The 20,247-nt window shown below is 46.9% G+C and overlaps 1 protein-coding gene across 2 annotated transcripts in view; it reads left to right on the top strand.

Annotated features, from left to right (window-relative positions):
* CABLES1 (Cdk5 and Abl enzyme substrate 1) overlaps positions 1–20,247 on the top strand; it is a 129,992-nt gene that overhangs the window by 64,238 nt on the left and 45,507 nt on the right. For both annotated transcript variants that reach the window (XM_017498686.2, XM_037728037.1), the window contains exons 3-4: positions 170–262; positions 19,874–19,951. In XM_017498686.2, coding sequence (XP_017354175.1) covers positions 170–262; positions 19,874–19,951 — 171 coding nt within the window. The remainder of the gene's footprint in view (positions 1–169; positions 263–19,873; positions 19,952–20,247) is intronic.

Here is a 20,247-nt window from a genome sequence, read left to right as displayed (position 1 = left end):
TTTTTAAGCTTCCTTGCTTCCAGCTGCATTGTTTTCATTATCCCCGAAGACTTCTGCCTGCTCTGGGGTGACTCAAGCCATTTGTCTGGTCCTTCCTGTCTTTGTGTGGAGATGTCTCATCTGTCCAGTAGGCAACTGACTGTGTTTTTGAAATGACTTTATTTTTCAGATGTCGAACTCTCTCAGGTTCGCCCAGACCAAAGAATTTTAAGAAGATCCATTTTATCAAGAACATGCGGCAACACGATACCAGGAACGGCAGGTACTATACCCGTCAGTGCCAGAGGGTGGGCACAGGGACGAGAGGAGGGGACAGCTTTAGTGGCCAGAACTCAGCAAAGCCAAGCCCACACTTCTAAGATGGGCAGGATCTCATGGAACCTTCCCCGACGGTTTCCACACCACTCACACCAGAATCACCAAAAGGAAATCTGTAGAGAATAATGAATGCTCCCTAAGGCGAAGTGAGATATTTAGATCAGAAACAAACTGAGTTTTTCAGAGCACATGAAAGGATTTTTATAGAAACCTTTGAACAGAAAGACAGTTGAGTTTTTTTTTTTTGTGGAGGGGTTCTTGTTTGTTTTTCTGTTTGTTTTGTTTTCGTTTTTCACCACTGTGTGCTCTAGACAATAAATGCCCTCCCAGGTCTGCGCCTGAACTTAGTTGGGTCCTGGCTTTGACTCTCTTTAGGAGAGTAGAATCAGGACTTCACTGGCAGATTCTTCCTCGGTGCTGATCCGATTCCTGGGCCTGCCAACGTCTGGATTATGTGTTTCTCCAGCTCTTCAATTGCTCGTTTGGGAGCACCGTTAAATAAAACTGTTTGAAATTTATATAACCGTGATATTAAAACCTTCCAGACAACAGGTAGATCAGAATCTCCAGTGCCAGCATGCTCATGATTGAATAGCTAAGTCCATTCATCTCAGCCCCAGTGGTACGTGGGGACAGAGTCCAAGACCTCTGGGGTCCCTGATGCTCTGTAACCCTTGGGGGCAGTTGCTCCCCACTGACTTGAATAGGTGAATTAGAGACGCCATCCAGAGCTGAGGTCCGGCTGCAGACACTCTCTCGTTTGATCTTCTAGTTTATAGAAGACCATATGGGCCCCACTAATACTCTCTAATCCGTACAAAATGAAAATTGCTAAAAAGTCTTTTAGTTAGACTCATTAAGGCCCAGCATGACTGTAAGCCGGTGTGTAAAATACCCTGCACAGCCTGTATGATAACACACAACAATTACAGTTTTTACAGGCTTGTTGTCTTGAAGTTTATGCCTGTTTTTAAAGCCTTATAAGGACAGGGAACATTATTTCATAACAATTGCAGTGGTTTCAGAATAGCAAAACTGAGCTTTCCAAATGATTTTTACATCGTCAGTATATGTTCATATTTTAAGTACAGTGCTTTTAGTTTAAATTTACCGAGTTGTTATTTGTGAAATCGAATATTCTGAATTTTTCTTTCTCTCACCCTTATTTTCGCTGATACTTACAAATTGTTGTGCTTTATTTAACCACGGCTGTTGTCTTCTTTTGAGGCTTTTACTTACAGAATACAGAGCTTACTCATGCCATTTTAGAATAATTATTTATCGTTGATTTACATTTGTGTTTTTGTTCATGATCTCTTTAACCATAAAATAAATGCAGAAGACCTTTAATTTCTCAATGAAATCAATGACAAAGCCAAAGGAATGGGTCAAGCTAATAGTGTTCCACCTCTGATGCTAGCTGTCAGGACACAAAGTCAGATAATTACCCCAGCATGGTTAGGCAGTGAGAGGATGCAGTTCATAAAAGACTGGGATTAATGAGATTTCCGAAGAACATTACGGAGCCACCTTCCCCAGCACACGCTTGGCCTAGGAGAACATAACACAGCTCGCAATTGCTGGCAGTTTTGCTGGGGAGTTTTCAAGGGGAGCCAAGAAGATTCTTAGCTTATCTGAACATCTGAGAATTGGAATTTAGGGCAGGAAAGAGAGCTCTAAGGTCTATGTGGGAACTGCAGTCTGTGGGCTGAGGCAATGGCTGGGCATATGCCCAGGTGAGAGCTGGTTTTCCTCTGCAAAGGGCAGATGAAAGGGCTGGCAGGAGGGGCTGGCCCTCCCACTTGAGGTTTATTAGCAAGGAGGGATTGTCCTTAGATAGATGAAAGCGAGAGCCTGGGAGGAAGCCAGGAAGAAAATACGATTTTAAGGTGACAGAAGGAAATTATAGTCAAGAGCTAATGAATGGGAGGATGTGGCCCAGCCTTTCGAGAGAGGAATGCAGACGGAAGCTCTGCCCCACAGCAGCTGGGCAGCACTAGCAGAATCTCCTGCTGGAGGCAGCAGGGGAACTGGGTGAGCTCAGTTCCTAAAATGATGAGTAGGAGGGGTCCTGGTTGTGATCTCAGAGGAAGGGACCCCCGCATGCTGGTGTCGGGGTCTCCCATCCCTTCATCTCAGGAAAGGGACGTGAGTGTGCGGCACCTGCACAGTCCCCAAGGACCCTGCAGGCCCCCTCCCAGCCTGTGCAGTCACAGTCACATCTGCGCATCGGGCTGTCTTCAGCTCCTGAGTCTCCTTGGGGCCCCTGACGAGCACAGCCCAGCCTCTCAGTCTGCAGGCCAAAGCTGCGGCTCATTTGCTTTTCTGGCCCGGAAATCCCTGGCATGGAGGCTCCCATGTCCCCAGACCTACTGACCGTGTGATAGAGGCCCCAGTACTGAGAAGGATTTGTATTTCTTCTCTCAGCAAAGACCAGAGTGCAGCTCAGGAAATGAGCAGGGAGTCTCTGTTGTGAGACTCAGGTCTGACCTAACCAAGGGTTTCTAGCACATTTTGAGACAGAAAGAGGAAAACATGCTTTTAAAACTGAGAACCAGATATAATAAAAGACAATACTTGTGGCATTGAAAAAACAACTCAAGTATACCTCATCATCAGTATCTGAGTAGCTGCTTAGAAATAAACTTTGGAGGCCTGAGACGGCTCCATGGTCCTCCTGTGACACTGGACAACAAATCCCAGCTGGCATGCAAAGTGGAAGTGAGCGCCTTCAGCAGAAGCACATGGTTGTGATGGAGGATGGAGTTTGCCTTCTGTTAAAACCCTGTTCATCCGTCTGGCGTCTGAATTCGTGAGGCTGGCATTGGGACTTTCTAGAGAGCTTGGTGTGCGCTTATAGTGAGGAGAAGCCAAGCTGAGGCTGCTTTGGGGTCATGCTGCATATCGCTGCGCCAGATGGAGGCTAAGAAGGTCAGTTCCCGACAGATCGCAGACCAGGCCAGATGGGGCGGAGGGAACATCCATGCCGCTGCTAGGACCAGAGCGTGACAGGAGCTCTTGGCTGGCCCCGCTGGTGTTTCATCTCCTAGCAGGTAGGGGAAGCCATGAGGGAAGCTGCTCTCAGTTCCAAATCTTCCTTAACACAAAAGGCAGGCCAGACCTCAGGGCCTGGAGGAAAGTCATGTTGGATTTCATAGCTGGAAAAGAAAGCAGTGCTTCACTGGATTTTAGGAGCATGGTCACACAAAGTTTAGACTAAGAAGTAGATTCTTCTGGCTTGGACCATATTTCCAGAAGAGATGATACGGTGATAATAGATGCCTTGATTGAGTGCTTGCTGGATGCTAGGCTCTAAGTGTGTAACATGCTTTGTTTCAGGCTGGGCAGAATGGCTCATGCCTATAATCCCAGGACTTTGGGAGGCTAAGTCAACCGGATCGCTTGAGCTCAGAAGTTCAAGACCAGCATGAGCAGCATGGTGAAACCCTGTCTCTACAAAAATTACAAAAATTAACCAGTGCATGGTGGCACGCGACTGTAGTCCTAGCTATTGGGGAGGCTGAGGTGGGAGGATTGCTTGAGTCCAAGGGATGGAGGCTGCAGTGAGCCGAGATCACGCCACTATACTCCAGCCTGGGCAACAGAGCAAGACCCTGTATGAAAAACAAACAAACAAAAACCACCACCAAAACCCCAAAATACAAACATGCTTTGTTTCATTAATTCAAAATTCATAGGTATTCGTCAAATAAATGAGTAGAGATGCCTTTTCAATGAGTTTGTCTTCAGGACTAGATTTCGAGGAATGGAAAGAATTTAGAAATAATCCTTGAAACAGCCTTCTGAGTGGGGCATTACTGCCCGTGGCAGGCAGAGTAACGGCCCTCAGAGGTGTCCACATCCCATCCCTGGGACCTGTGACTGTGTTAGGTTACATGGCAAAGGGGAACTAAGGCACAAATGAGCTGACCTTTACATGGGAGTTTACCCCAGTTTATTCAGGTGGTCCCAGTCTAACTACAGAGCCCTTAAAAGTAGAAGAAAGGGGCAGGATTTTGGGTGTCAGAGTAATGCAATAGGAGAAAGACTCCTCCGGCTTTGCTGGCTTTGAAGCTGAAGGATGGAGCAATAAACCAAGAAGTGCAAGCAGCCGCTAAGAGTCTGGAAAAGGCAAGAAAGCCAATTCGCCCTGCAGTCTCCCGTGAGAACCAGCTCTGCTAACACCTCGATTTTAGCTCCATGAGTCCCATTTCCAAGTCAGAGCTCCAGAATTGTAAGATAATATGTGTGTGTTGTTTTACGCCACTGACTTTGTGGCAATTTGTTCTGCAGCTGTAAGAAACTAAAGCACTCCTGATCCCAGTTTACAGAGGAGGAAACTGGAGCACACGGCTAGAGAGTGGGAAGTAGAATTCACATCCAGCCATCAGATTGCTGATTCTTCGTTGACGAGAATGATGGGAGTTAAAATCCATATGCAGTAAGACAGTTTTTAAGAAAATTGACAGAATTTGAGAAAATTCTCCCTTGCATTCTGAGTTTTAAAAAGTCATTTGCTAAAGACCAAGGGGTAATTTTTAAAATGGCTTAAGCAAATTTGCAAGAGTGGGGTGAGGGAGACTAATGTCTGGATGAACCAAAGATTGTTAATAAAAAAAAAAATTGCAACTGTCATACACTGCTGATGGAATATAAAGTGGTAGGCGCTGTGGGGAAGTTTGGTGGCTCTTCGAAAAGTCAAACAAAATTACCATACAATTAATGAATTGCTAGTTGTAATTAATTACCCAGCAATTAGTTGCTAGTTGTACACCCAAAAGAATTGAAATAGGTATTCAAACAGATATTTATAGACCAATGCAGTGTTATTCACAATAACAGTGTTATTTCGCCAAAAGGTGAAAACAACTCCAGTGTCTCATCAGCAGATGCATGGATAGACCATGTGCTGTATCCATACAGTGGAATAATATTCAGCCATGAAAAGGAATGAAGTACTGATATATGCCACAATGCGGATGAACCTTGAAAATAAGCCGAGTGAGATGAGCCAGTCACAAAAGGTCAAATGTCATATGACTCCATTTATATGAAATATCCAGAATAGTCCATAGAGACAGAAAGTAGATAAGAGGTTACCAGGGTTAGGGCAAGAGGGAATTATTGCTTACTGAGTACAGATTTTCTATGGGGGTGATGGAAATGTTTTGGAAATACATAGTGATGATGGTTTCCCAACATTGTGCATGTACTTAATGACACTGAATTGCACACTAAGTGGCATTTTATGTTTTTATATGTGTGCATGTATATATATGGATTTATATATATATTTATATATATTTACATGTAAATATATGTATTTATATATATATATATATATTTTCCCCCTAACAATAAAATAAAACACCAGTAATATCCATAGGCTGCTACTATCAAGACCATGTTCAGAAGCGGAAGGGAAAGAATGGCAGACTTCTTGGGGTGACAGTATGGGGTCAGCAGGTGTCAGCTGCTGGCTTGCTTTTAGCTTCCTTACCAAGTAGAACTGGAGGAAGTGTAGACTCTAAACAAAGCCACATGCCAGTCATACAGTAGGCACTCAGCAAGTGTTTGTTGAATAAAAGAGGCCTCGTAAGTGAATTTTAGTCACCAGGACTAGGTCCTGGAGAATGGAAAGAATTTGGAAATACAAATGATTTTTAAAGTGCCATGGAGAATGAATGAAATTCTATGTCTGATGTAAGGCAAAGTTACCTTAAAGTGGAAAAAAAAAAGCACTAGGGTGATGGGAGGGGTCGATTCTAATAATCATGGACTGGCGAGCCTAGAGCTGATGGTGAGCAGAGTTTGAGAACAGATGGTTTGTGTGGAGGTTGCTAGCAGTCAACATGAGTTCACTAAGAAAAAGTCATGTTGCTTCAGCTTTGATTCCTCATTGATGGAATAACTTGGTTAGTAAAGTGAGGAACTGCGATGGACATTACATTTCTAGATTGCAGCAAAAAGTCAGGCTATTCCTCACTATTGCACGTCCCAATGGATAGAGCGGTGAGAAGGGCTGGGTGATAGTGAAGCTGGAGTTTCTGCAGGTGGCTGAAATTTGTCAGTGACCATTAGCAGCCTGAGGGCAAGTTTGAGTAGAACAGCAAGTGGTATTCCCACCAGCATTTTCTCCTGCAGTGCAGACCAGTGATTGGAGTAAAAGCCCAGAAGCCTCGTTGTCAGCCATGTGGAAAACTAAAAGCAGGGAGAGCAGAAGCAGGAAGTAGCATCACAGATAAGAACCACGATCCAGATACTTCATTCTCTGGAAATGCCAGAGCTAGTCCACCGAGATTAAACTGAGCAAGGATAAATGTAATTCAGGTGAACTACTGATGATAGCACAGAATAGAGACTTTTTAGTGCACGTGAAAAATATCTTGGCATTTAGAAGGACAGCGTGTTCCACCCCAGGCTAACAATGCAATGCCAATACAGAGGGAGCTAATTCAGCTTGTCCTGATGGAAGGCTAGTATCACTGAAGACTGGTGTCACCTTTGCACCCACCCAGGACAGGTCTGATCTGTGGTGTTGCCATCAGTGTGCATGTCATGTCATAGGAAGCTAGATGTGTATTAGGATGGTCCCCCGGCAGTGGACTCTGTGGAAGGAGTCATGATGAACCTTGAAATAAGCCGAGTGAAGTGAGCCAGTCACAAAAGGTTAAATGTCATGTGATTCCATTTGTATGAAATATCCAGAATAGTCCATAGAGACAGAAAGTAGATAAGAGGTTACCAGGGGTTAGGGGAAGAAGGAATTATTGCTTAATGACTATGCACATAGAAGATGCCCAATGATAAGGCAATTCCTTAACTACATGCACTGCAGGACCTGTGTCCTCAGCCTACCCCACTCATGCTTGCTGGCACCTGCTCTGTGGCTATTGGGATGTATCTGTGAATAAAACAGGATACATCCCAATAGGGAGGGAAGTGATGATAAACGTGCACAGGTGAAAGATGAGATGATGTGCCATGGAGAGAGACAGAGGCAGCCGGGGGTGGGGAAGGGCACGCTGGGGTGATGGAGAGACCTGGGAATGGAGGGGTGAAGGAGGTGAGGGAGCCAGCCTTGGGGCTTTCCCAGTGGTGAAGAGCGCTCGCCCTGAAGGAACAGCAATCGTGGAGACACTGAGGCAGAACGTCCGGGGTGTGTTTGAGGAACTGGAGGAAAGCCGGCGTGGTGGAGCTGAGCGAGAGCAAGGCCGGAAAGCAAGATGAGCTCCACAAAGCCGATGGTGACCGAGGAGGTCCGTCTGGTTGTGAGCAAGGTGGGAACCACGCAGCGTGCAGAGCAGAGGTGCGAGTGATCCGACTTGCCTTGGAACATGGTCATTCTGGGTGATCCAAAGTCAGGAGTCGGCATTGCACTTCGTTTTGGTAACCTTATCTTTTCTATCGAAAATTAGTGGGTGGGTGGGTATGATCTTCTAAAAGAGTTCATTTTGATACGAAGTTCAAAAGCAACTCAAGATCTTTTTGAAAAACTGGTCACAAATATATGAGCAAGCCATTTGTCAAGGAAGAGAGGTGGCTGGTGGCCTCTGCCACAGCGTCTGGAGTGGGCCTTTGAACCCCCGGTTGAGGAGGGCAGTTGGCAAGTGGAAGCTGCTGCTTTTTGTAAGAGGAGAGCTGGTCACCATGGGCTCTAACCTGCATCTTCACTGAGAACCCTACTGTGTGCTGCAGAGCACAAGCTAAATAGAAGTGAAGACAAATCTCAGTTCCCAGCCATTAGATACACCTTGAAGATGACAAACAATTACACAGCCTCGCTTATGGCTGGCCAGGAAGGACTGACTCATCAGAAGGACAGCGGGGATTCTGAGCATAAGGACGGGAGACACCCAGTGGCTTTTGTGACATTTATGCCTAGTGACCCTCTCGGTGCTCCCAGTTCTTGAGAGTCATGAACCTGTGTCTTGAAGAGCGATAGAGCCCTTGTTTCACGTGGGCGTCTCGTCCCTCTGTCACGTGGCTGTGTGGGCTTTTACTGGGTGTCCTTTTGAAGTCATCTGGGTGTTGAGTGTTGACATAGCACGCAGGGATGGTTTCACATGCTCTGGAAGTGCCGTCTCCTGGGTCTGCTTCGATAATCCTCTCATTGTGAACAGGTAGAGAAATATCCCCGGGAGTGAGTTGACTCAGTTATCTCCTCCCTTGGGAGGAATTCTGAAAGAGATGTAAAAGGATTTGAGATGGGAGTGGATACAAGAACTGAGCCAGAGTGTTTTTTCTTTAAAGTATGAACTCAGTAGGACGACATTTAAAAAAAAAAAAAAAAAAAAAAAAAAAAAAAAGATGTAAAAGGCTTCGGCACCCTTTACCTGCTTTTTAAAGGAAGGTGGTGAAAGTACAGTGACTGGAGTCAAGCTGGGGCCTTTCCTTGTCGCACCAAAACATTTTGGAGGGAAAAAGGGGTTGGGTCATAACTAAATTAAGACCTTGTTTGTGATCTCATCAGTTCCAAGCTGTCAGCCTAATTTAGTTTGAAAAATAACTTGGAGGAAGTGGCATCTTTCAAAAAATAAAAAGGCTCGTTACCAGCCCTAGGCTGGCCTTTTTGAAAGAAGAAAAATGTCATTGCTTTTTCTCCCTGAATTGAATCCATCCAGTTTGACAGAAGTCAAGCATCTTCTGTGTGTCAAACAACACTGACCCTTTCCTGAGCAGGCTACTTTTTCCTCTGGGAGATTGTGTTTTTTGTGAAAAGGCTAGCACCTGCCATCCCCTCAGTGGCAGAAGGCAGCAGGAAGCATCTTTATTCTTATCGTCATCGGTGTTTATGATGAGTTCTTAACAAAACCCCAGTCTAGGGGGACAGGGACGGGACTGCCTGAAGAAGCCTCCAGGACTCCCCAGACCTCACTGGGGCTCCGGTTCTAGGCTCTTCCTTCACTGAAATGGCCCCCAGAGGTGCTCCCAAGTCTGATGGACCATTGCATTGCCTTGGCTTTATTCTCCTAGCACTAAGTGGCGGGATGGAGGAGAGGAGCTGGCATGCAGGTCAGTCACTCAGCAACAAGAATTCTGCTGCCCAGTTCCCAGTGGTGTGCTGGGTCACACATGCACCCGGTTTTATTATTTATGCCTCTTTAAACAGCATGGAGGTGAGGCTGGCTTCTTCTATAGTGCTGCACGAGGCTTTTGAGAGAAATGATTTTCAATCAAAAGCAGCTGTGCTCAGTGCCGCACGCTTGGGTACATATTTGTGGCTGAAAAGCTTGCAGCCTGCGGGTACTTGTTGCTGCTTTTCCACCAGTTTGATTTGAAGAAATAAAAGCAGTCATAGAGGAAAGATAGAAGGGTTGGAAATCATATCCGATTGGACAGAACCTTCCCTTGGTGGTTATATTAGTCTGTTCTCACACTGCTGATAAAGACACACCTGAGACGGAGTAATTTATAAAGAAAAAGAGATTTAATGGATTCACAGTTCCACAGGACTGGGGAGGCCTCACAATCATGTCAGAAGGCAAAGGCACATCTTACATAGCGTCAGGCAAGAGAGAATGACAGCTAAGCAAAAGGGGTTTCCCGTTATAAAACTATCGGATCTCATGAGACTTATTCACCACCATGAGAACAGTATTGGGGAACCACCCCATGATTGAATTATCTCCCACCAGGTCCCTCCCACCACACATGAGAATTATGGGAGCTACAGTTCGAGATGAGATTTGGGTGGGGACACAGCCAAACCGTATCGGTGGTTCTGTTTTAATCTTTTGCTTGGCCTGGGATCCCAGAGGAGACGTCAGTTCTTGGTCTCCACCATTGGTTTGCAGCACTTTGAGAAGAAAACAGTAATTGCAGCTAGCGGATGACTGTTGGACCACAGTTCAGGATGCAGCTACCGGGCTGTTCTGGCTGAGCAGGAGGGGAGGAGATCCCAGAAGGACTTCCTGACTTCTTTTTTTTTTTATTTGAGATGTTGTCTCCCTCTGTCACCCAGGCTGGAGTACAGTGGCATGATCTTGGCTCACTGCAACCTCCGTCTTCTGGCTTCAAGTGATTCTCCTGCTTCAGCCTCCCCAGTAGCTGGGATTACAGGCACCTGCCACCATGCCCAGCTGATTTTTGTATTTCTAGTAGAGATGGAGTTTCACCATGTTGGCCAGGCTGGTCTTGAATTCCTGACCTCAGGTGATCCTCCCAGCTTGGCCTCCCAAAGTGGGATCACAGGCTTGAGCTGCCGTACCTGGCTGGACATTCTCATTTCTGTGACACCAAACTCCTCTTTTCCCCTTACCTTAGCCTCCAAAATTCCTGTGTTGAGGGCCTAACTCCCCGTACCTCAGAATGTGACTATTTGAAACAGAGTTGTAGTAGATATAATTCACTAAGATGAGGTTACACTGGAGTAGGGCGGGCCCTAATCAATACAACTGATATCCTTATAGAAAGAGGAAATTGAAGTCAGGCGTCATGGCTCACGTCTATATTCCCAGCAGTTCGGGAGGCTGAGGTGGGAGGATCACTTGAGCCCAGGAGTTTAAGGCAGCAGAGAGCTAAGATCATGCCACTGCCCTCCAGTCTGAGTGACAGAGCATAAGCCCCAGTCTCTTAAAGAAAGGGAGAACTGGCTGGATGCAGTGGCTTACACCTGTAATCCCAGCACTTTGGGAGGCTGAGGTGGGTGAATCATGAGGTCAGGAGTTTGAGACCAGCCTGGCCAAGATGGTAAAACCCTGCCTCTACTAAAAATGCAAAAAAAAATTAGCCAGGTGTGGTGGCGGGCACCTGTAATCCCAGCTACTCAGGAGGCTGAGGCAGGAGAATCACTTGAACCCGGGAGGCAGAGGTTGCAGTGAGCTGAGATCGTGCCGCGATACTGTAGCCTGGATGAGAGAGCGAGACTCCGTCTAAGAAAAAAAAAGAAAGAAAGGGAGAACTGGGACACAGACAGAGGCATATGGGGAGAATGCTGTGTGCAGATTGGAGTGAAGCTGCCACAAGCCATGGAGCCACCAGTAGCCAGGAGACAGGCCTGGAGCAGACCCTTCCCCAGTGCCTTCAGAATGGATCATGGGCCTGCCAACACCTCGATCTTGGACTTCTGGACTCCAGAACTGTGAGACAATACATTTCTGTTGTTTAAGCCACCCAGTTTGTGGTGCTCTGACTTGGTGAGCTTTGCTGCCCAGCTGACGATGCCTGCCTTCCTCACTGCCCATCCCAGCCTTTCCTCACTCCTCACCCCACTCTACTCCTGTCAGTGCTCCTCCATGCCGTGGCTGTGATCCCCACCTTCAGCTGGGGAATCCCGAGCCCTGACTTCCTCACAGGGCTCAGGAGGCCTTTTTCCAGCTGGCTTCACGGTTTGACTACTGCTTCTCTTCCATGTCACCCTCAGCTATGCTGAATTATTCTCAGTAATCACTTGGTTAGGGGAAAAGGTTAGTAAATGCCGAAGGAAATGCCCACAGAAATCTGCACAGCTTAGATGTCATGCTTAGACATCCTGCTCGCATCATGGTCCATTCTGCAGCTTTTCGTACCATGCCTTTCCTTCGTGTGGGGGTCCACAGATCAGAGTGTCTGTGGCATCAACTTCCTTATGTCCTCCTTGTCCTCACCTATTCCTGGGATGTCCACATTGGACTTCTCAAAAGTGGCCCAAGAATCTAAGTGCAAAATCTGTTTGGATTTTTACAATTTTTTTCCTAATCTTTTATAGTCTTGCTCACACTTATTTCAACTGCAATTTTTTTTTCAGTGACTTGCCTTGTATGATTATTTTTTAAAGCATCCGGTATTAAACAAAAATTGAGACAGCATTTCTCTTTATTTTCCACATTCTTTAGAGTTTGTGCACACTTTTTTTTTTTTTTTTTTTTGAGACAAGGTCTTTCTCTGTCACCCAGGAATGCAGTGGCACAATCATAGCCCACTGCAGACTAGAATCCTGGACTCAAGCAATCCTCCCACCTCAGCCTCTTAAGTAGCTGGGACTACAGGCGTGTGCCACCACACCCAGCTAATTTTTTGATTTTTAATAGAAACGAGGTGTCTATGTTGCCCAGGCTGGTCTCGAACTCCTGAGTTCAAGTGATCTCCCACCTCGGCTTCCCAAAGTTCTGGGATTACAGGTGTGAGGCATTTCCTTCGGCATTTACTAACCTTTTCTCCGAAGAAGTGCACAGTCTTTAATAAACAAGTGTAAATATAAATAATAATACAACTGACATAAACAGGATTGGCCCATATGTAAGTGACTCTTAGTAAGTGTACAACTTGGTGGGGATTGGTGGCGAACAGCCTGCCAGCCTGAGGTTTGCGTGTGTCAGGGGTGTCAGTCAAAGGGGTGTACAGAGGGAAGTGGAAACGCTGGTGAGTCAGGCATGTGAGGTCTGTGAACTTTTCTTATTCGCTCAGTTCCTTGAATAGGCTGAATGTGCTTTCTCCCAAACTTGACGCATGCCAGTTTTCCCGCCAGCATATCTTCTCACTGTAGATTGCTTGTCACTTATCCCTGTGGTCTCAGCTTAGTTATCAGCTGCTCCAGGAAGCCCACCTTGCCTCCTTTAAGGGGGATTATTCTTCCTGTGTGCTTAGTACACCCCCAACTTCCCATCAGAGAACTTACACCTCTGCCTGGATGTATCCCCCAACCACCCCTAAGCTTTGCAAGGAGGGAGCTCTTAGCCGGGCCATTCATCGTCAGATCCCAGGCACCTAGTACAATGTCTGGCATGGAGTAAGTGCTCAGAAAATATTTGTGTAAGGGAAAGGGGAGGAAGGGAAGATTATATAACTTGTTTATCAGAAATTTGCCACTCCCTAGATTGTAGGATAAGGGTGCCCCCTTAGCAGATGGCAGGGCCTGTCCTGGCTGCATCCTGCAGTGATCTTAGTGGCCATGGAAGTCAGTGGTGGAGGTGGCAGTGACAGTCATGAAGAGAAGACTAATGCCTCCACCGGGAACAGCACCACCACGTGCTATTTGTGGGCAGCTTAGCACAGATCCTCAGATATATCAGAACATTTAACTCATGCCCCCAGTTCGCTGGCTCCAGACGCCCTATGCAACTCCCCACTTCCCAGGGCTAAGCCTGCTTCCCTTCCTCCTGTTCCTACCTGTTGGAATCCCACACTGCCTCCTCCTCTGCCACCCCCAGCACTCTCAGGCTTCTTGTTCTAGCGCCCTCTTGTTCACGGGGCCCCTTTTCTTCCCAGCTCCTGCCCTGGAATAGCGTCTCCTTCCCACTCCAGGTAGAAAGGAACAGATCGCTCTGTGAAGAGTGTTCTTGGGGCCCCTACCAACTCTCCGCTTTGCCCTTGTACTCAAATGAGGCACATCCAACAGTGAGGGGAGTCGTTCCTAAGGAGGAAAAGCATCCCCCCAATAGCTCATGAGCATTTAAATAGAGTAAACAAGAACATTTTGTTGTTGATGGTGGTGTTTTCATTCAACTCTCATTATACCATTGCCAGCCCTTCAGAAGAGACGGAAAGGGGTCAAGTCCTCTTCTTCCAGCTTTTAATGAAGTATTGTGAGAGGAGGAAGGAACGGTTGTGGGAAAAGGGGGCAGAGAGGAGCTGGGAAGAGAACGGGTTTTCCAGATTTCATAATATTCATTTGTCTTCTGACATTGGTCTTCACGGCTTCACTGTTTCTGTGCATAGCGCTCATAGTGTGGGGTGCAGAGGACCTGCTGAGCCGGGATGTGTGGCCCAGAGCCACGCCAAGGAGAGCTATGTCCCTTTCCAGGGCTACCCTACAAGGTGCCACAAACTGGGTGATTAAGACAGCAACAAGGGGTTCTCTCCCTGTTCTGGAGACTCATGCTCCCTCTGAGCTCCAGGGGAAGAAGAATCAGCTGTCAACTCTTCCCAGCTTCTGGTGGTGCCGGCAGGCCGTGGTGTCCTTGGCTTATAGCTGCATCGCTCCCGTCTCTGTCTCTGCCGTCGCGTGAGCTTCTTCCCTCCGTGCGTGTCTAGGTGTCTCCAAATCTCTTGCCCCTTGTAAGGACACCAGTCATTGGATTGAAGGCCCTCTCTGACCCAGCAGGACCTCATCCTCACTTGATAACATCTACAAAGACGCTGCAGCACTCCCTCCTTATCCACAGTCAGCCACATGGTATGAAAATATTAAATGGAAAATTCCAGAAACAATTCATGAGTGCTCACTTGCATGCCATTCTGAGTAGCATGGCGAAATCTCTCACCATCCCACTCTGTCTGATTTGGGACGTGAGTCAGCCCTTGGTCCAGCGTATCTACATTGTCTCGCTACCTGCCCTATATGATGTGATTGCGAAGGAAAAAGCACAGTAAATACAGGCTTCAGTGCTGTCCTGGGTTTCAGACATCCCCCGGGGGTTTTGGAACACATCCCTTGTGGATAAAGGGGGACTACTATATTTACAAATAAGGCCACAATCACAGGTGCTGGGTCTCAGGGTTTCAACATGTCATTTGGGGAGCACAGTTAAACCTACAACATCAGCTTTTTAGGCGTATTCCGTCTTGCTTCCTGGGCGTGGAGGGAAAGAACCACAGAATTTCTGCATGTGTGCCTGCTGCCTAATGCAGACCCCTGGGCTGCAGACACCGCTGGGCTGTGTTTGGGCATCACCATGCTCACCCCCACCCTCCATTACTACAGATGTGATTTTCTTTCCTCTGTGATTTTCAACTCCTCTTGGAGTTGGTTGCTTGTTTTTATGTCCTTAAGAGAATATTCCTGTGTAATGGAACATTTCACCTGGAAGAAATGAGACCTCACAACCAATAGAGGCTCCCCAGCGGGCTGGAAATGGAACAACGCTCTGGTTTTTTGGCAAAAGAGGAAATACTTGAAGGTCCTGGCTGGTGAGAGACATTGCCTTTTTAGATATCACCAGTGCCAGGCTGAGGGGGTGAAAGTGGACTTGGTGAAAAGTGGCCTGTGGTGCTCTGTCACCTGGGGGGAGGGTGTCCTTGTGCATCTCCCGGCTGTTCTGGACACTCAGGGTCATGTGAGCTAGTTGTGTCTGTGGAAGCTTTGTGGTCTGAAGCTGCAAGATGAGAGGCGCTTTCCTAAGAGCCTGGCAATGAGGCTGTGTGAAGAAGAAAGCTGGATGGTGCTCCTTCAGCTTCCGAGCACTCGTGAGGATCCCTGGAAGTTTCAGGAAGCATTGTGTATCCAAGATGCTTTGCCCATGTGGGCTGCAGCCCCAGGGAATGTTTTCCTTTGCTGTTTTTTTTTTCCCCCTCTGGCAGATGTTCCTGTGGAAATATGACCTTTAATTCCTTAAAGATCCATCTCCCTGGAATTCGTTCCTCTTTTGAAGTCATAATGGTTCATGTAATATTTTCTGGCCGTCTCAACTCTAAGTAAAGTGTTGCATGTCACAGATGGGAAAATGGTAGGGGCTTTTTGTATGGCATTTGGGCATAAGAGAAGAGAGCTGCAGTGGCTGGAGGCAAAGACATGAGGGTGGTCAAGGTCTGAAGTGGACCGTGCTTGTTTATGTCATTGATTGAATTCTCTCTCAAATAACAGAGGTACCTGCAAGGAGCCAAACATCTGATTCTTTTCTTGTATATCTCCATTACCGTGGACATTTCCCTAATGTTTATAAAGAGAAAAGCTGCAAATTCACATGAACCCCGCAGGTTTTAAATAGAACGGCTGATCACAGGGGACCTGTTGTCAGAACCGTGCTGTTCAAGGTTTCCCAGTGAAAGAAGCCGAGAAGACTGGAGTCATCACTTGCTGAAACCTGCCAGTTGTGGCTCAGGTCCGCAGTCCCTCCTAGATGCCAGAACTACTTCAAGAAATATGTATGAGGTGTTCTTGGAAGCTCCATTGGCAAACCGGCTGCACAGCCTCTGCATGGGTCTCTGCTGTGAATTCCTCCTCTGGCCCCTGCAGAAAGTGAGGGTCCATGAAATGACTGGAGAGGGGAGGGGAAGGCCCAAAGATGTGACCCTCCTTACTCCCTTCCCCTCCTCCCGCAGCTGCTTGAGACTGGCCAGCCAGGGAAGTAGCTACCCTACTGGAATTGTTGAGAAACAGTCCACATTCATAGTTGCTAAACTTGACCTATGCAGTAAAAAAATCATGTTTTTCTGAATGAGCACCATGTTGTCAGCCTCTCCTAGAGCTAATGGTGTGAACCACCCAGAGTGAATGCCCATTTAATAGTACGAGCAGCCCATTTGCTGATAGGCACCTTGTAGTTGAAAGGTTGGAAGGAGCTGGGTGCGGTGGCTCACGCCTGTAATCCCAGCACTTTGGGAGGCGGAGGCAGGCGGATCACAAGGTCAGGAGTTCCAGAGCAGCCTGGCCAATATGGTGAAACCCTGTTTCTACTAAAAAATACAAAAATTAGCCGGGCGTGGTGGCATGTGCCTATAGTCTCAGCTACTCGGGAGGCTGAGGCAGGAGAATGGTTTGAACCCGGGGGGTGGAGGTTGCAGTGAGCCGAGATTGTGCCGCTGTACCTGGGTGACTCTGTCTCAAAAAAAAAAAAGTTGGAAAGAAGACTTGGATTGCACTTGCATTTATCTTCTCTCATTATCTTGCTCTATTAAGAATGTCCAAACAAATTTAGTTTGTGGGAAGGAAGGACACATTAGCAATGAGTAGTGAAGAAAATGCAGTATCGCCAAGCCAATGGAGTTTGTTCAAACATTCCTGCCGCCGTGTCCTGCCACCGTGTGGCAGAGGACATCGATGCCCAGTGACACAGAATGAGTCACTCTAGGACTTTGTCCTGGGTAGATGACATGGAGTGGCAGTGAGGGTGTGGAGAGCCTCTGCCCTTCCATCTGGGAAGGGGCCAGGCTGAGCTCCAAGGTCAGGGATGTGTGATCTGTCACCCTCTGGCCCCTCCCTCACTGGGCATGGTGACCCACAGGCCAGGCTGGAAAGCCAGCCTAGAACACCTGGATGAAGACAGACTTATCCAAGAAGTCCAAGGATACCCAGTCACGCCCCCAGGAGCAGGCTTTTCTAGTAAGGTTTGGGGAAAAGCATTCATAGTGTTAAAGAGCTCAAGTTCCAATCTCCGCCCTGCCCTACCTGCCGGTGCATTTCCTTTGGTACATCACTGACTTGACATGCCTCATCAGTTAAAGCATTTAGAATTTGGCACGTAATAATACTTAGTAAGTATTGGCTATTATGTCTGCATAGGTAAATTACATGGGCATTGCAGCATGAGAAGCTCTGTTGCTGGGCTCCGTGCAGGCATGCCTAAGGAGCCTGGCTGGTGTTCAGCAGGGTATGCTCATGATTCCTGTAACCCCTGGCCCTTCAGCCTTTGACAGTCCACTCTGGACATGACGCCCTGTCCTTCACAGTGACCAGGGTGAGGGCCTGTGGTATCTGATGAGCAGCATCTCCCGTCAGCCGCATCTCTGTGTACATCTCATGGCACACCAATGCAGACAGCTGTGCATGGGGTCCTTCAGCTGTCCTGGCACCATGGCCTTTCAGGTCTCAGCAGGCCTGGGTAATGAGCACAAAGGTCTGAAGAGGTTCTGAGTCCATGGACTAGGCTGGAAAACCTGAATCCTAGCACAAGAAGCTGGTCTGCAGTAAAGATGGTTCATATTTATTGAGTGTGTACTATGTGCCAGTTGCTGTTCTGAGGGTTCTTTACAACATTCCAATAAGATCGTTACTCATTTTATCCCATTTTTTAGAAGGGCAGACTGAGGCTCACAAGAGTTAGTAAGCTGACCAAGGCCAAACAAAAGTGACAGCTGGTGTTCGAAGCTGGGGTGTTGCTTTGGTCTCATTCCATTAACCACTGTGGATATGAACTGCTAGGAATTGACACCAGAAGTGGCTTTTGATTGCCAAGAACACCTGCAGCCCTGTCCTTCCATGATGGATACTCAAGTGCTTGTGCTCTGAGGCTCACAGTGCATTTCAGCGACATCTAATACACATAGATGGGAGGGGCCACCCCACACTAAACCTCTCACCCTCTAGAAAAGGAGGAAGGCAAATGATTAGCAGCACAGATCACAACAGTGCCCTCCTGGAGGTGTGAATGGGGAATTGGAGACAGCACCAAAAAGGGAACAAGTAATTACGCGAAAAGGGGCAGGAAACACTCCCTGGAGGGGGTACTTCTAAGTGAGGTTTTGAAGAATAAATAGGAGTTCACTGGGTATTTCAAGGTGGGGCATTCAGGCAGAAGAAATAGCATGCAAAGAACATGAGTATAAAACAGCAGGATTTGTTGTTAAGGTGAGGGTACCATAAGTGCGAGGGCATGGGTAGAATGATAAAATGCAGGGGGAAATTTTGTGGATGTTGAAATTGGAGAGACAGAAACCAGGCGACACGGGGCTGGTTTGCCATGCCAGGGAGCTGGACTACATCCCAGGATGATTGAATTTCATAGTTTTACAACCAAGTTGAAATCCCCAAACCTTGATGCATATAGTTGTACTGTTTCCCTGGTCTTCTTATGGTCATCAAAGGAAAGGATGACAAAAGTAAATAAGCTTCCCCATATGATGTGTATTGACTTTGTGGTACACGGAATATTGTTTATTTTTATTTTTATTTTTATTTTTTTTTGAGTCGGAGTTTCGCTCTTGTTACCCAGGCTGGAGTGCAATGGCGCGATCTCGGCTCACCGCAACCTGCGCCTCCTGGGTTCAGGCAATTCTCCTGCCTCAGCCTCCTGAGTAGCTGGGATTACAGGCACGCACCACCATGCCCGGCTAATTTTTTGTATTTTTAGTAGAGACGGGGTTTCACCATATTGACCAGGATGGTCTCGATCTCTTGACCTCGTGATCCACCCGCCTCGGCCTCCCAAAGTGCTGGGATTACAGGCTTGAGCCACCGCGCCCAGCCTATTGTTTCTTTTTAAATCTCATCCACTCATTTCTCCAGTTTATCATCAGCAGTTCCCGTTGGCAAAAGTTATTCTCAAATGCCAGGATAAGTGCTTTTGAGGGTTTTTGTTTTTGTTTTAAATTTTTTAAGTGGTTTTTGATTGCATAAGACCATCTTATAGAACAGTTTCCAGTCGTATCTTTATAGCAGGAATGGAGGCTAAGACTGATTATATAATTGTTCCCTTAATCTATTCTCAGAACCTAACGTGTTGCCAGCAGATGAAAAACCTAATGATCGTAATGGCATCTGAGTGTCTCTCCTGCTCATGGTTTCTGGCACTGTTGCTCTTGCATTGTTTACTGCAAAATAGAAATCAATGGTTTAAATGTGGCCTGACTGCTCCCTCAGCCCTGGGCACCCTGGGCTCAGCTCTGTCTGCTCCCTCTTGCATGTGCAGCCCACAGCAAGCAGGTCTTGCTGGAGAAGGGGTGCAGGTGTGCTCATTAGTGACCCTTGCTGGTGTCTCACTTGTTAATATTCAGATGAGGAGAGGCAGCCCTCTTCTGCTGCGCTGAGGTTGCATTTTGCAAGGAGAGCAGAATACCATCTGCCAGAGGAGGTGGTGGGAACGTGTAAATACTGCTATGAATGCCATGAATGCTTAATTGCTATAGATTTTTTTTTTTTTTTTAGTTTGAGCCTTTGCATTTAGCGTGTTTGTTGTTTGTTCTTATTTTTATTTTTTAGAATAGTCCTTATCAGTGGCAGAAGATCCTTCTGTAGTATATTTTCAGTGCTGCCGTATCGCGACAGTACCCAAGCCGGGTATGTATATGCATGCATGCTTTGTAGTTCTCTGGGTGAAAAGTTCTCATACCGCTGTGCATAATGTGGCCATCCTTTCCATTTTCAAAAAGTTGCTTTGCTTTGACACTGCAAATTCAGTATTAGTACATTGGAAAGATAAAAAGATATTCCACTTTCTTTTCAGCCAGAAAGCTTCCTCGTGTGAGTGCATGTGTGTTCCCATCCTATTGCCCATTCTTTCTAAATCTACATTTTGTTACCTTATTCAGTACTGTAAAGCAAGAATATTACGGGGCCCACCCTGTTCCACAGGG

The sequence above is a fragment of the Cebus imitator genome, unplaced genomic scaffold (genome assembly GCF_001604975.1).
Source record: "Cebus imitator isolate Cc_AM_T3 unplaced genomic scaffold, Cebus_imitator-1.0 Scaffold12, whole genome shotgun sequence".
Lineage (NCBI taxonomy): Eukaryota > Metazoa > Chordata > Mammalia > Primates > Cebidae > Cebus > Cebus imitator.
The sequence above is the reverse complement of the archived record's forward strand: the minus strand, read 5'-3'. Positions and strand labels throughout refer to the sequence as shown.